This window comes from Helianthus annuus, chromosome 15 (assembly GCF_002127325.2).
Source record: "Helianthus annuus cultivar XRQ/B chromosome 15, HanXRQr2.0-SUNRISE, whole genome shotgun sequence".
Classification (NCBI taxonomy): domain Eukaryota; kingdom Viridiplantae; phylum Streptophyta; class Magnoliopsida; order Asterales; family Asteraceae; genus Helianthus; species Helianthus annuus.
Genome location: NC_035447.2, coordinates 113,115,298 through 113,128,793, shown reverse-complemented (window position 1 = coordinate 113,128,793; position 13,496 = coordinate 113,115,298). Strand labels below are relative to the sequence as shown.

The 13,496-nt window shown below is 37.8% G+C and overlaps 1 protein-coding gene and 1 long non-coding RNA gene across 2 annotated transcripts; both read right to left on the bottom strand.

Moving 5' to 3' along the window:
* Positions 1-834: 834 nt before the first annotated feature.
* LOC118487665 lies at positions 835-2,592 on the bottom strand. The gene is made up of 2 exons (XR_004882551.1): positions 2,091-2,592; positions 835-1,350 (listed from the first exon to the last, which is right to left on the bottom strand). It is a non-coding gene; the product is annotated as an uncharacterized LOC118487665 (long non-coding RNA).
* An 897-nt stretch (positions 2,593-3,489) lies between these two features.
* On the bottom strand, positions 3,490-6,715 carry LOC110912249 (pentatricopeptide repeat-containing protein At3g51320). The gene is made up of 2 exons (XM_022156925.2): positions 4,779-6,715; positions 3,490-3,957 (listed from the first exon to the last, which is right to left on the bottom strand). The coding sequence occupies exon 1, from the start codon at positions 6,599-6,601 to the stop codon at positions 4,967-4,969; it is 1,635 nt and encodes a 544-aa protein (XP_022012617.1). The 5' UTR covers positions 6,602-6,715; the 3' UTR covers positions 3,490-3,957; positions 4,779-4,966.
* Positions 6,716-13,496: the final 6,781 nt, after the last annotated feature.

Genomic DNA, 13,496 nt, shown 5'->3' with positions numbered 1-13,496 from the left:
GACAGATTTCGAAATTTTCGGCTATCAACTATCGAAAATTTCGAATAGTTGATTAATTATAATGATAATGATGATTATAACCTAATCCTAAAAAGCCCAAGTCGGTTTCAACTTAGGCTCATATGATTTAAACTAATAAAATCGATGAGCCTAGCTCGAGCCGAAGTCAATATGTTGGTAGCTTCTGCATACAAATTATACCAAAATATAGGTTTCTTGAGAGGAAGGTTGGCTGTTGTTATGAGCCTTTTGATGCGTATGACTTGCAGTGTAACCTTTATTCATCTATTTTTTTCATTTTCCTGACATCAAACCATTCATGGCTGTGCTATGTCTTCTACTTCTAAGCAGAGGTCGTAAAATAGGCAAGTCAGGTAACGCGACCCACGTCAAAATGGGTCCAGGGGAGTCAGGTTGGGGTGATTTTAAAGTTTAAACCCTTGTAAAAATAATTTTTTTATAATAAATAGTGTCTACTATGATTACAAAGTTAATATTATACCAATAATAATCTATTTGTTTGATAAAATGATTTAGGAGGTTTAATACATTAATACACTTTCAAAGACTTTTGACCCGTTTGATAAAAGAATTTAGAAGGTTGATACACTTTCGCCGACTTGACCCGACTCATTAGAGATATAAGCACCACATATTGACTCCTGAAACTAGACCTGGCAAACGGGTCGGGTCGGGTCGGTTTGGGTCATGGGTCAAAACGGGTTAGAGTCAAATCGGGTCAATTATAAAAAAGGGTTGATTTGGTTCGGGTCGAAACGGGTCCGGGTCAGAACGGGTCCGGGTCAGAACGGGTTTCGGGTCGGGTCGGGTCAGTTTTTTTTTTTTTTTTCCTGAAGCTTATTGTTGCTAGAATAAATTTATATAGCTGGTAGTCTGGTACTTAGATTCAATGTTACTCATGTTTAGCAGAATGACTAATTATACTCCTTTAAGCTTGGGTTATAATTACATGAAAGAATGATGTGATAGATATGCTTGAGAGAGTTTTTGTCACTGATATAACAAATTCTATTCTCAAGATTCAAAAATACAAGTCTACATTCAAGAAACTTTGATCAAATATAACAAAAAAAAATATGCTAAAGATTGTTGATCACCTAGAAATCATATCCTCTAAGGGTATCTGAACTTACCTTGAGACCAAGATAAGATTAGTAGATTGTTAGTTATTTCATGAGGTTCAAGTGAGACACATCTTTTAGGATCTCCCAACAAACAATGCTTTATGTAAATGGATCATATACCCTTATAGACGACATCACTGCAGACCATATGAACTGATGAATATAATCAGTTTCTTCAAGCCACCAATAGATAAAAATCTTCGGACTAACACAACAAGAAGATATCTTAAATCAAGAATAAAAAAAGGTAAAACTGAACATATCATGAGAAAATCATAGCGGCGTGAGGGGGGGGGGGGGGGGGGGGGGTTATTTCATATACTAACTCACACACATATATATACATACATATATATAAAGCTCCATACATATATAACCTCTCTTACGTGTTTCGCCACTTGTCGCATAACGCCCCCTAAGGGGCTTTATGACTACACATGGTCTAATGGGCATGAAAGTAATAAAATTGAAGAAAAACTGTGATACATGACCACCAGATGTATGTCCAGTTTAGTTGTAAGAACCAGGATGCAACCTAAATGTATGGCATCAAGCCTACAATCATTTATAATTACAAAGCAATGCAACGTACTAGCATAGCATATTCTGTCAACAAGCACAACTCTTGATTCAATAAAACAGTGAAATTTGTAAACTAAAACAGCAAGACATCAAATCAATTAACAAATTATGCAAAAAGAATATACTGAAAACCATACATGAAAGTGTCATTTTTTGAAACTTTACTCTCATTGGGGAATTTCATCAAGCACTTGGTGCTCAGAAAAAAAAGGCACATTGAATCAACAGGGGTTCGACTTAAATCGGTGTCTGGGTTAGCCGGTTAGCTGAGGATGTGGGTTGGTTCGGGTGTGTTGTCACCGGGGGATCGATTGGTGTCTCGGGACATCGGTAGAGAGAAAGAATGACGAGACAAATACATACCTGATGGAGGCGACGATCGGAGGAGATGATGGCGGAGACGGTGGGGGTTTGTGCCGGAGGAGACGTCGAAGACGATGTGGGTTTGTGGCGGAGGAGACGGCGGAGGTCTGTGGCGGAGGAGATGGCGGAGGTCGTCGCCCGCTGCTTTTGACTTGTGAGTAGAACTTAGAAGAAACCCTATAGAACCCGTTCCTTTTTTCTTCTCATAACCCGTTCAACCCGTCCCTTTTTCCTTCTAAACCCAAATTGACCCTTCAACTTATTTCTCCAGTTTAGTTCTGACCCAATTGGACCCGCGAATTATTGCAAGGAGACCCAATTTAACCCATAATAATTAGATTAGGGTCCAAAATGACCCATGTTTATGCATTTGGGTCAGAATTGCCCCCCCTACCTGAAACTAGACCTGGCAAACGGGTCGGTTCGGGTCGGGTCATGGGTCAAAATGGGTTCGGGCCAAAACAGGTTCGGGTCAAAACGGGTCAATTACAAAAAAGGGTTGTTTTGGTTCGGGTCGAAACGGGTTCGGGTCGGAACGGGTTCGGGTCAGAACGGGTTCGGGTTGAAACGGGTCCGGGTCAGAACGGGTTTCGGGTCGGGTTGGTTAAAAATTGCTTTCTTTAAAAAAATGAGAGATTGAAACCGATCCGAAACAAAACCGAAAACTGAAAGGATTGAAACGAAACAAAAACTGAAACGAAACAAAAAAAACTGAAAGGATTGACCGATCCGAAACGAAACCGGAAAAACCATCAAAACGAAACAAAAAATCAAAACCGAACTAAAACGAAACCGAATAAACGACCAAACAGAAACAAAAAAACCGAAACGAAACGAAACACAAAAACTAAAAAGATCGAAACCGATCCGAAATGAAATAAAAATACTGACAAAATTGAAAGCAATCCGAAACGAAACCAAAAAAATCGATCAAAACGAAATAAAAAATCAAAACCCATAATACTCTTATCAACTCAACACCATAACCATAACAACCATGGCTCCAGTGACAAAGTTGAACCAAATTTTCAGCACTTTTCTGGCCATCCCGAAGCTCTCCAGTGACAAACGCACAGATGTGGCTGCCGCCAATTTGGCCCAGGATGAAAGTGTAGACTACACATTAAAACCAACAAGAAGACTAGCATCAGGCATTGGCACCATTGGACTCTTTGCCAATTCTAATGTTGCAGTCTCGCTAGCCGAAGACAACGGTTTATGGCTCACCGAACTGAAACGAAACAAAAAACTGAAAAGATCAAAACCGATTCGAAACGAAACAAAAAAATCCGATTAAAACGAAACTAAAAATCAAAACTCAACCGAAACGAAACCGAATAAACCGACCAAACGGAAACAAAAAATCGAAACCGAAACGAAACAAAAAAAAACTGAAAATATTGAAACCGATTCGAAACGAAACCGAAAAAACCGACCAAACCGAAACAAAAAACGAAACCAAACTGAAACCCGTCCCGACCCGAAACGCGTCCCGTGCGGAAACTCGTGTCGGCCTAAAACCAGTTGCGATCCGAAACCCGTCCCATGCGGAAACTCGTGTCGACCTAAAACCCGTTGCGATCTGAAACCCGTCCCGTGCGGAAACCCGTGTCGACCCGAACCTGATCCAAACCGACCCGTTCTGATCCAAAACCCACCCCGTGCCAAAACCCATTCTGATCCGAAACATGTCCCGTTTATTTAAGGTGCTAACCCACATCGACCCATTTCTTTAAAATTGTCGACCCGTTTTGACCCGAAAATAACAAGATGGAATTTCAATTGACCCGTTGTGACCCGTTTAGTTAAAATATCTTACCCAAACAAACCCACTTGAAAGCCTTTGGGTCAAGATTGCCACCTCTACCTGAAACCAATGTTATCATTCACAAAACAGTAATATGAATCACAATAATATAGTGAAGGCAAGTTGTCTTTGATGCGATCCCAGTGTTATTATTTCAGGGTAACAAGAGCAAATCATTCACGGGGATAAATTGATTATGAAGAGTTAACAAGATGAGTTGGTTGGACGGGTTGAATAACGGGTCAAACAGGCTTAGATTGAAACAAGTCAGTTTTAAAAGTATGGGTTGAGCTGCATGCAAACACAATACTGTCCATTTTTTCAAAATTTCCAATAAATAACTACTTAACCATAATTGCGAAAACAGTATTAATTTACAAAGAAGGGCATTATGCAATTCGAGTATCTTATTTTCAGTGTAACGTAAATAATTTACGAAGAGCTAACAAGATGAGCTGGTTAGACGGGTTGGATAACGGGTCAAACAAGTCCGTTTTACAAGTATGGGTCAAGACTGGCTGGGTTGAGCTGCAAACACAATTCTTTCCATTTTCACATAATTTCTAGAAATAACTAAAATCTTAACCATAATTGCGAAAACAGTAAAATATCTACCTTAAATCACTTTGTTTGATTTGACCAAACATAATGCTCAAGCCAGTCAAATATGTTGTAAAAGTTGAACCTCGATAAATATGATAACATGCAGTCACCGGATCAAAATAACAGACTTCATAGTCATTCATTATATGAAGTACATGCAAAAAACAGCTAGACTAACTCCGCATAACACAGCTCAATATTAGCCCAAACGGGCCTCAAATCAACTTCTTTTTTGAAAAAGAGCTATTGTCAATTGAATATATATGTATAACAAATACCTAAAAGAGACTGCACAACCATCTTTGTCACGTCCCTCTGATGCATACACCGGTTAGCCGTTCCAACTGGACCAAAACTAGGATAATTCAACAACGCTCGCACCGTTTTCCATCAAGCGGAGTATCCGTGAGACCGTTACTAAACCATGGAACAAAGAGGGGTCAAACTAACCAAACAAACCCTCAGATTATCCATGCTCGTAGAGCTTAGATATGCTATCTTCCCATTTATCTCCAACTTCAAGACCGTTAACTATTTGAGTCAATTCTACAAGACTAAAACCCGGTACACTAAATCCTCTCTCCATCATCAAACACTTCATCCTAGATACATCTTCCCACCGCCCCGCTACCGCATAGATTACGATAAGCAGCACATGATACGAATGATTCAATGGGTCATCCTTAATCAAAGCTTCTGCAATTCGTTCTCCTACAGTCATGTTACCGTTAAACCGACACGATCCTAGTAAACCAGCCCACGTTGACGATTGCGGTGACATGTTAACGTCGACTGGCATATTCTTCAAGAATTTAATCGCGTCATCAACTAAACCGTGGCTAGCATAGAGATTAGCCATGCACCAATAGTGTGCGAAATTGGGTTTTACGTTAAAAACATTGGTCATTTCAAGAAAATGGTTTTTGGCGTCTGCCAACAAGCCTAATCGCGCACAACCACATAGTACTCCTACATAAGAGGCTTCATCCGGAATGAATTTGCCTCGCTCTACCATTTTATCGAATAACCGAAGCCCGTGTTTCGCGTTTCCATATATCGACTGCCCTGAAATCATCGCATTCCAACATACTAAATTCTTAACTAACATTCTGTTAAAAATAACCTGAGCAACGTCTGGTATCCCGCATTTACTATACATATCGATTAAAGCCGTGCCAATAATCAAACTCGCATTCACCGACATCCGAATCAGCGAACCATGAACCGACCTCCCCTCTTTCAACCTACACGACCTGCCACAAGCCGTAACCACACTCACAACCGTCGTATCATTCCATATAACACCCGTCCTAACCATCGTCCTAAACAACTTCAACACAAGCCCTGGATTCTTCCCGTCCAAATAACCCTTCATCAACACATTCCACGACACCACATTCCGCTCCGGCATTCGATCAAACAACTCATGAGCACTACCCATATCACCGACTTTCACATACCCATCAACCATAGAGTTCCAAGACACCAAATCTCTCACAGACATTTCATCAAACACCTTCCACGCAACATCATTCAACCCACAACCTGCATACATATGAATCAAAGCATTCTCCACATGTAAACTTCTATCAACCCCAACCTTCACAGCCTGCCCATGCCACTCCTGACCCAACAACAAATCCCCTGATTTCCCACACACACTAATCAAAGGTGGAAAAGTAAAACTATTAGGTTTAAACAAAACCCCATCATCTCTAACCATTTCACAATAAAAGTTAACAACTTTATGAGGCAAAGAGCAACAATAGCCCTTGATTACAGTATTCACACAATAAGTATCTGGAAATTCAATACATTTGAACAGAAGTAAAGTGTAATGAATGTCGCAAAAGGTTAAAGAAAGCTTCAAAATTCGGCCAGCAATTGATGGGTTTTGGAGCAATCCGGAGGTTACGAATCGGGTCTGGATCTGGTAGAATCGGGTCAAGTTGTGGCATTTGTGTAAGAGATTGAGTATGCTATCTTTGAATGAATAATCAGATGGTGATTGAGATGAATAGAAGTGGGTTCTTTTGGGGTTTATGAGTAACCCTTGATTTCTTGTGTAGCGTAGGAGCTCTCGCATGAAGGCTGATGCCATTCATTTCAATATCAGGGTTTAACGTACGCTAAGTAAGTTGACATTTTCTTGCTGCAGCCATGGCCTATACTTTGTTCTAGGTTTTGTGTAGGAATCGATTTCTGGGGGTGTCTGGGATTGAATAAAGAAACATTAAATAAACTAGGCCTAAGTACGTCTAACTTAATAGTTAATTGTTTTTTTTTTTTTTTTAACCTATCAAACCGAAATGTTGATACAAGTATAAATCAGGGTTCTAAATCAACTTCTTTTTTCTTTACTGTTGCTACGTATCCAACTTTACCAACAATAATAATTCTTATTGTTGCTGTAATTGGTTATTAGTAAATAATAAACCATATGTATTATTATCATCATCACCCTTTTAAGGATTGATAATCATAATATATATAAAGGTCTGTTGTAATTCAACCTTAATTAGAAAAGGACTGATAATATATAAAGGTTAGTTGAAATTCACTAATCGGTCGTTATCAATTCAATGTCTCGTGTTCCAAATAACCACATCGTTTAATCTCTTATTTCTGTATAAACAAATCATCGGCACACCGCACAACTGGATAGGCTAAATAAGTTTCTAGTCTAACATTAGATAACTTCGACCCAACATCCCAAAATCATGTTCCGAGCTTCTTGTATCATCATGAATCCTTCCAAACCTCTCGATTATCCTCCGCAATCTTCCCATCCCTATAACAACCAAAAACAAACCAAAGTCAATTCTATTCTACCAAAACACCTATTTTACAAAATGATACACGAAATGCAATATAAATGGATGCTAAAATGTGATTAAAGAAACATACACTAAAAATGCTTCTAACACATACTTTTGTGATCGATCGCTCTTTGTTTAGCGCTTTTTACAAGCTAAAGATTAGATTCTAGAATCTTTCTATCTAAACCACATTTAATACCAACCATCAAATTTTGGTGTATTTCTCTTAGTATGATCATTAATCTAAAATAAAACATATATGAAAAATCTTGGCCCATGTGGTTGTTAAAACTTCATGTTCTAAGTATAATATCACTTACTAGCAATGTTCCATTTGACTTGTTCTGAATCTAAGATGTGGATATTATTTCTTGCAAGCAATTCATCATAAACGCAAGTATCGCAGACCACATCATGTATTCTAAATCTAAATGACAACTTTCACTATCGATGTTACATAAAGCGTCTATAATCAATTATGTAACGTCTCTTCTAGTCTAGTCTTCGTCATGCCATATGTAATCAAGCATTGTGCGAATTGAAATGATGTGATGTAGATTTTGGTTGATGAACCTTTAGACAAAAATTATGTTCATACTTGTTTGGAACACTATTAACAAAATCAAACTTGATGGGTTAGATGTGCTTTCTTGGAGGCATGAAATGTCCCTTCAAATTTGGCATTGCAACCATTAAATGATTTCAGGTACATGACCACATTTAATTCGGGCCTGATTGGTGGCTTTTATATTATTGGGTTTCTTGTCATCATAGTATGCCAATATGATCTCACCAATTCTAGAAGCTTGAGTATCATCAATGATCAAACCTACCTCACAACTCACAAGTTTGAGATTTTGAGTTTCACCTAACTACATTTTCTGCTACTTTACTACTGGGTGTTCGCGTGATGCTGTGAATAATACGGACACTGCTAATCATAAATTAATGGGGAATTGGCCTGTAATAATCCCACCTAGACCTTATTGGTCATTAATAATCCCACCTCAGAATATTCCCCCCACCAGTCCCACCTTTCACCTATTTTTCCTACAATGGTCCCCCGTTAAAAAAACTTAACGGAGTTAAGCTTTTTTCCAAATTACAAACAAATTTTTCAGGGCTTTTGATCAGTACGATGATACGAGTCCATTGATGTAAAACTTACATCGAAATGGTGCTCCAAGTGACTTGATTTTGGTTAATTGGAAATTTAAACACCCGAATTGAAGCGTCGTTTTCATCGTTTGGAGCACCGTTTCGAGGCAAGTTTTACATCAATGGACTCGTATCGTCGTTCTAATCAAAAGCCCTAAAAAATCTGTTTGTAATTTGAGAAAAAGCTTAACTCCGTTAAGTTTTTTTAACGGGGGACCATTGTAGGAAAAATAGGTGAAAGGTGGGACCGGTGGGGGGGATATTCTGAGGTGGGATTATTAATGGCCAATAAGGTCTAGGTATGATTATTACAGGCCAATTTCCCTAAATTAATCAATTAAAGGAAATAAAAGACTCATTTATATGGTATTTTTTTTAATATCAACACATGAAAGAGGTTATGGCCGCTTAGACGGTGTTTGGGGTTGAGTTGAAAATAGATTATGCGTTTTGAATAATCAGATTTAGATAATTAACTGTAACAAAACGTGATGTTGAAAGATAGTGTTTGGATTTGATTATTTTACTTGATATCACAATAATTAGATAATCAACTATTTGAGTGTTTGGCAAATATATATTTAAAAAATAAACAAGTGAAAATCCTTTTGTAAACGCAAATAATCAATTTTTGGAAAACTGCGTTTTGTTGCAGTAGAGGGGAGCTGTTTTTGAAAACTGCGTTTTGTAACTTTCTAAACGCAAATAATCAATTTTTTAATTTCTTTACCCAAACACTCAAAACTGATTATTTACGATTTCAAAACTCAATAATCTAAAAATCTACTTCAAAACACTATCTTCATTGTGTCATACATGGTGTCATAGGTTCTGACAAGAACGTAATGGACATAACCCAAATTAACATTGTGTTATAAGTTTTAATAATAACATAATGTATAGAAATCTTAGAAAAAAAAAATAAAGACCAAAAACCAGATGAAAGACACAATGACCAGAACCTTTAACACAATACAAAGAAAACCCAGTAAAAATAAATGTTTTTTAATTTTATTTTTATATAACAAATATCGTATGAAAAAGTTATGTATGTTTTAAATTGATGGGGGGCATTAGCATATGCCTTGCACGTGACTAAAGAAAGTTAATAAATATTAGATTCTGATATAAAACAATGGTAAAATTCTGTAGAATCTATTCAGAGAATGTATTTCATATTCACTCTATATCTCATAGGCATTTGTATCAAGAGTACAAGTATATTTATATTACAGTCAATGTAACTGCCAAACATTATTGTGAAGCCAAAACGGTTAGTGGGAGATAAACCCATAAGGAGTATTATGTATGTATATCTGATTCATAACACTCCCCCTCAGATATACATTACTTGTTCATTATACACTGTTAACATCATGCTTCAGGATGATGTTAAAACGATACTTCAGGACCTATGAGATAAACTAATACTGCAGGACCAGTTATACTGCCTCGTTAAAAACCTTACTAAGAAAACCCAATGGGACAAAACTTAGTCAAGGAAAAGAGTACAACGTGTATAATTCTCCCCCTGAATTCAACAAACATCTTTCAATCTACGGAGACCGATCTTGTGTGATAGTTGCTCGAAACTGTTTCTTGGTAAAGATTTTGTGAATAGGTCCGCTAAATTTTTCACTTGACTTGATTTGGCAAACATCAATTTCCCCTTCTTTCTGCAAGTCATATGTTGAGAAGAATTTTGGTGAAATGTGCTTTGTTCGATCACCCTTGATATAACCTTCTTTGATCTGAGCTATGCAAGCAGCATTGTCTTCATAAATAATCATCGGCTCCTTCTTGATCTGTTCTAATCCACATGCTTCTGGTATGTGAGTAATCATTGATCTCAACCACACGCATTCTCGACCAGCTTCATATAGTGCAATTAGTTCGGCATGATTTGATGACGTTGCTGTAAGTGTTTGCTTAGTTAACTTCCAAGAAATTGCTGTGCCACCATATGTGAATACATAACCTGTTTGAGATTTTGCTTTATGTGGATCTGATAGATATCCAGCATCGGCAAACCCAACAAGCTGGGACTTTTGATCTTTCTGGTAGAAAAGACCTAAGTCTTGTGTCCCGCAAATATATCGGAATATGTGTTTTATTCCATTCCAGTGTCTACGTGTTGGGTTTGAACTATATCTTGCTAGTACATGTACCGAGAATGCAATATCGGGTCTCGTGTTATTTGCAAGATACATAAGAGCACCGATCGCACTTAAGTATGGTACTTCTGGACCAAGTACTTCTTCGCCTTCTTCTTGAGGGCGGTAAGGATCCTTTTGAGGATCTAGCGGTCGGACAACCATGGGTATGCTAAACGGATGAGCTTTGTCCATATTAAAACGTACTAACATCTTTTGGATGTAGTTTGACAGATGGACGAATGTACCGTTTCGTAAATGCTCAAACTGCAGGCCGAGACATAATTTTGTTGTGCCAAGGTCTTTCATCTCAAATTCTCTCTTTAATATATTAGTAGTTTTTTCTATCTCTTCAGGAGCTCCGATGATGTTTATATCATCAACGTAGACTGCTACAATAGTGAATTTTGAGAGTGATCTTTTTATAAAAACACATGGACTGATTACATCAGACTTGTATCCTTCTTTTTCGAGATATTCACTGAGCCGATTGTACCACATGCGGCCAGATTGTTTAAGACCATATAAAGATCTTTTTAGCTTTATAGCACACATGTCTCGAGGTATTGATTTTAATGCTTCGGGCATTTTTAACCCTTTAGGTATTTTCATGTAGATATCATTTTCAAGTGTCCCGTACAAGTATGCAGTGACGACATCCATAAGTCTCATTTGAAGTCCTTCTGAGATTGCAAGGCCAATTAGAAATCTAAGGGTTATCGCATCCACTACAGGGGAATACGTTTCCTCATAATCAACTCCTGGGATTTGGGAAAACCCTTGTGCTACAAGACGTGCCTTGTATCGTACAATCTCATTCTTTTCATTTCTTTTTATAGCAAACACCCATTTATAACCTACTGGTTTGACGTCTATGGGTGTTCGGACTACAGGTCCGAAAACATTTCGCTTTTCAAGTGAATCTAACTCAGCCTTTACAGCCTCTTGCCATTTTGGCCAATCAATTCTGTGCATGCACTCTTCTAGAGTTTTAGGTATGTAATCATTTTCATTGATTACATCTGTTGCTATAGCATATGCAAATATATCATTAACACGTGTTTCATTTCGGTTCCATATTGTACTATTTTGTACATAATTGATAGAGATCTCGTTTTCGTTTGGTACCAGTGCGTTTTCTGGATTTTCATTCTCCTCTGGAATTATATTTGTCTCTTCTAGGACAATTACCTCTTCTAGGGTTTCAATTACTAAGTTTTCACCAACTGATTTATTCTGCTCTTTCCGTTTACGTGGGTTCTTATCTTTGGAACCTATTGGTCTCCCACGCTTTCTTTGTATGGTAATCGCTTCTGGGAGTGCTTCAATTCGAGCAGGTGCATTTGATGCTGGTATATGTGACTTTGTCACCATATTTGTGTCCGTGAATGCATTTGGTAATTCATTTGCGATTATTTGCAAATGTATAATCTTTTGGACTTCAGATTCACATTGACCACTTCGGGGGTCGAGATTCGATAATAATGATGCATTCCATGTTAACTCTTGTGTTACCAGTCTTTCTTTAGTCTTATCTCCCCCTAAGACTGGGAATACTGTCTCATTAAACTGACAGTCAGCAAAGCGTGCTGTAAACATGTCACCCGTTAATGGTTCTAAATATTTAATAATAGAAGGGGAATTAAAACCAATGTAAATGCCCAGTCTTCTCTGTGGTCCCATTATGGTACGTTGTGGTGGCGATATCGGTACATATACCGCACAACCAAATATTTTGAGGTGGGACAGATTTGGTTCTCTTCCGGAGACCAGTTGTAATGGGGAATATTCATGATCGGCAGTTGGTCTTAATCGGATTAGTGCAGCGGCATGTAAAATAGCATGTCCCCATGCAGAAGATGGCAATTTGCATCTCATCAGGAGAGATCTAGCGATTATTTGTAATCGTTTAATTAATGATTCAGCTAAACCATTTTGTGTATGAACATGAGCCACTGGATGTTCAACCTTTATCCCAATCGACATACAATAATCGTTAAAAGCCTGGGATGTGAATTCTCTTGCATTATCCACTCGTATGGTTTTAATTGGATTTTCAGGGAAATGAGCTCTCAACTGTATGATTTGTGCTAATAGTCGGGAAAACGCTACATTTCGAGTAGCTAAAAGACTCACGTGTGACCATCGCGATGAGGCATCAATTAAGACTAAGAAATAGCGAAATGGACCACAAAGAGGATGTATAGGCCCACAGATGTCCCCTTGGATTCTTTCCAAAAATGAGGGGTTTTATTGTGTCAATTTAGTTGGTGAGGGCCGAGTAATGAGTTTGCCTAGAGAGCATGCCGCACATAATAAATATTTTGATTGTAAGACTTTTAAATTTTTAAGAGGGTGCCCATTTGTGTTCTTAATTATTCGCCTCATCATTATGTTACCTGGGTGACCTAGTCGGTCATGCCATATTGTGAATGTGTCTTTATCTAGTAACATATGGTTACTCACCACCATGTATGCTTCAATAGGAGTAATATTTGTACAATATAATCCAGATGATAAAGCTTTTAGCTTTTTTACAATGGTATCTTTGCCTTTTTCATTTGAAGTAATTTGTAAGTATTTAATATTATTTTCGGATGTTGTTTTGAGGTGGTAACCATTTTGTCGAATACTTTTAAAACTAAGTAAATTTCGTCTTGATTTACTAGAGTATAATGCATCATTTATAATTAGTTTAGTACCCGATGGTAATATGATGCTTGCTCTTCCAGAGCCTTCTATAAGATCACACACACCAGAAATAGTACCCACAAGTGTCTCTGCAGGAGATAACTCAGAGAAAAATTTCTTATGTTTGAGAATAGTGTTGGTAGTACCACTATCTACGAGACATTCATCACCAATG

Coding starts and splice junctions, on each gene's coding strand:
- LOC110912249 (XM_022156925.2), bottom strand. CDS start 6,601: ATGGCATCAGCCTTCATGCGAGAGCTCCTACGCTACACAAGAAATCAA.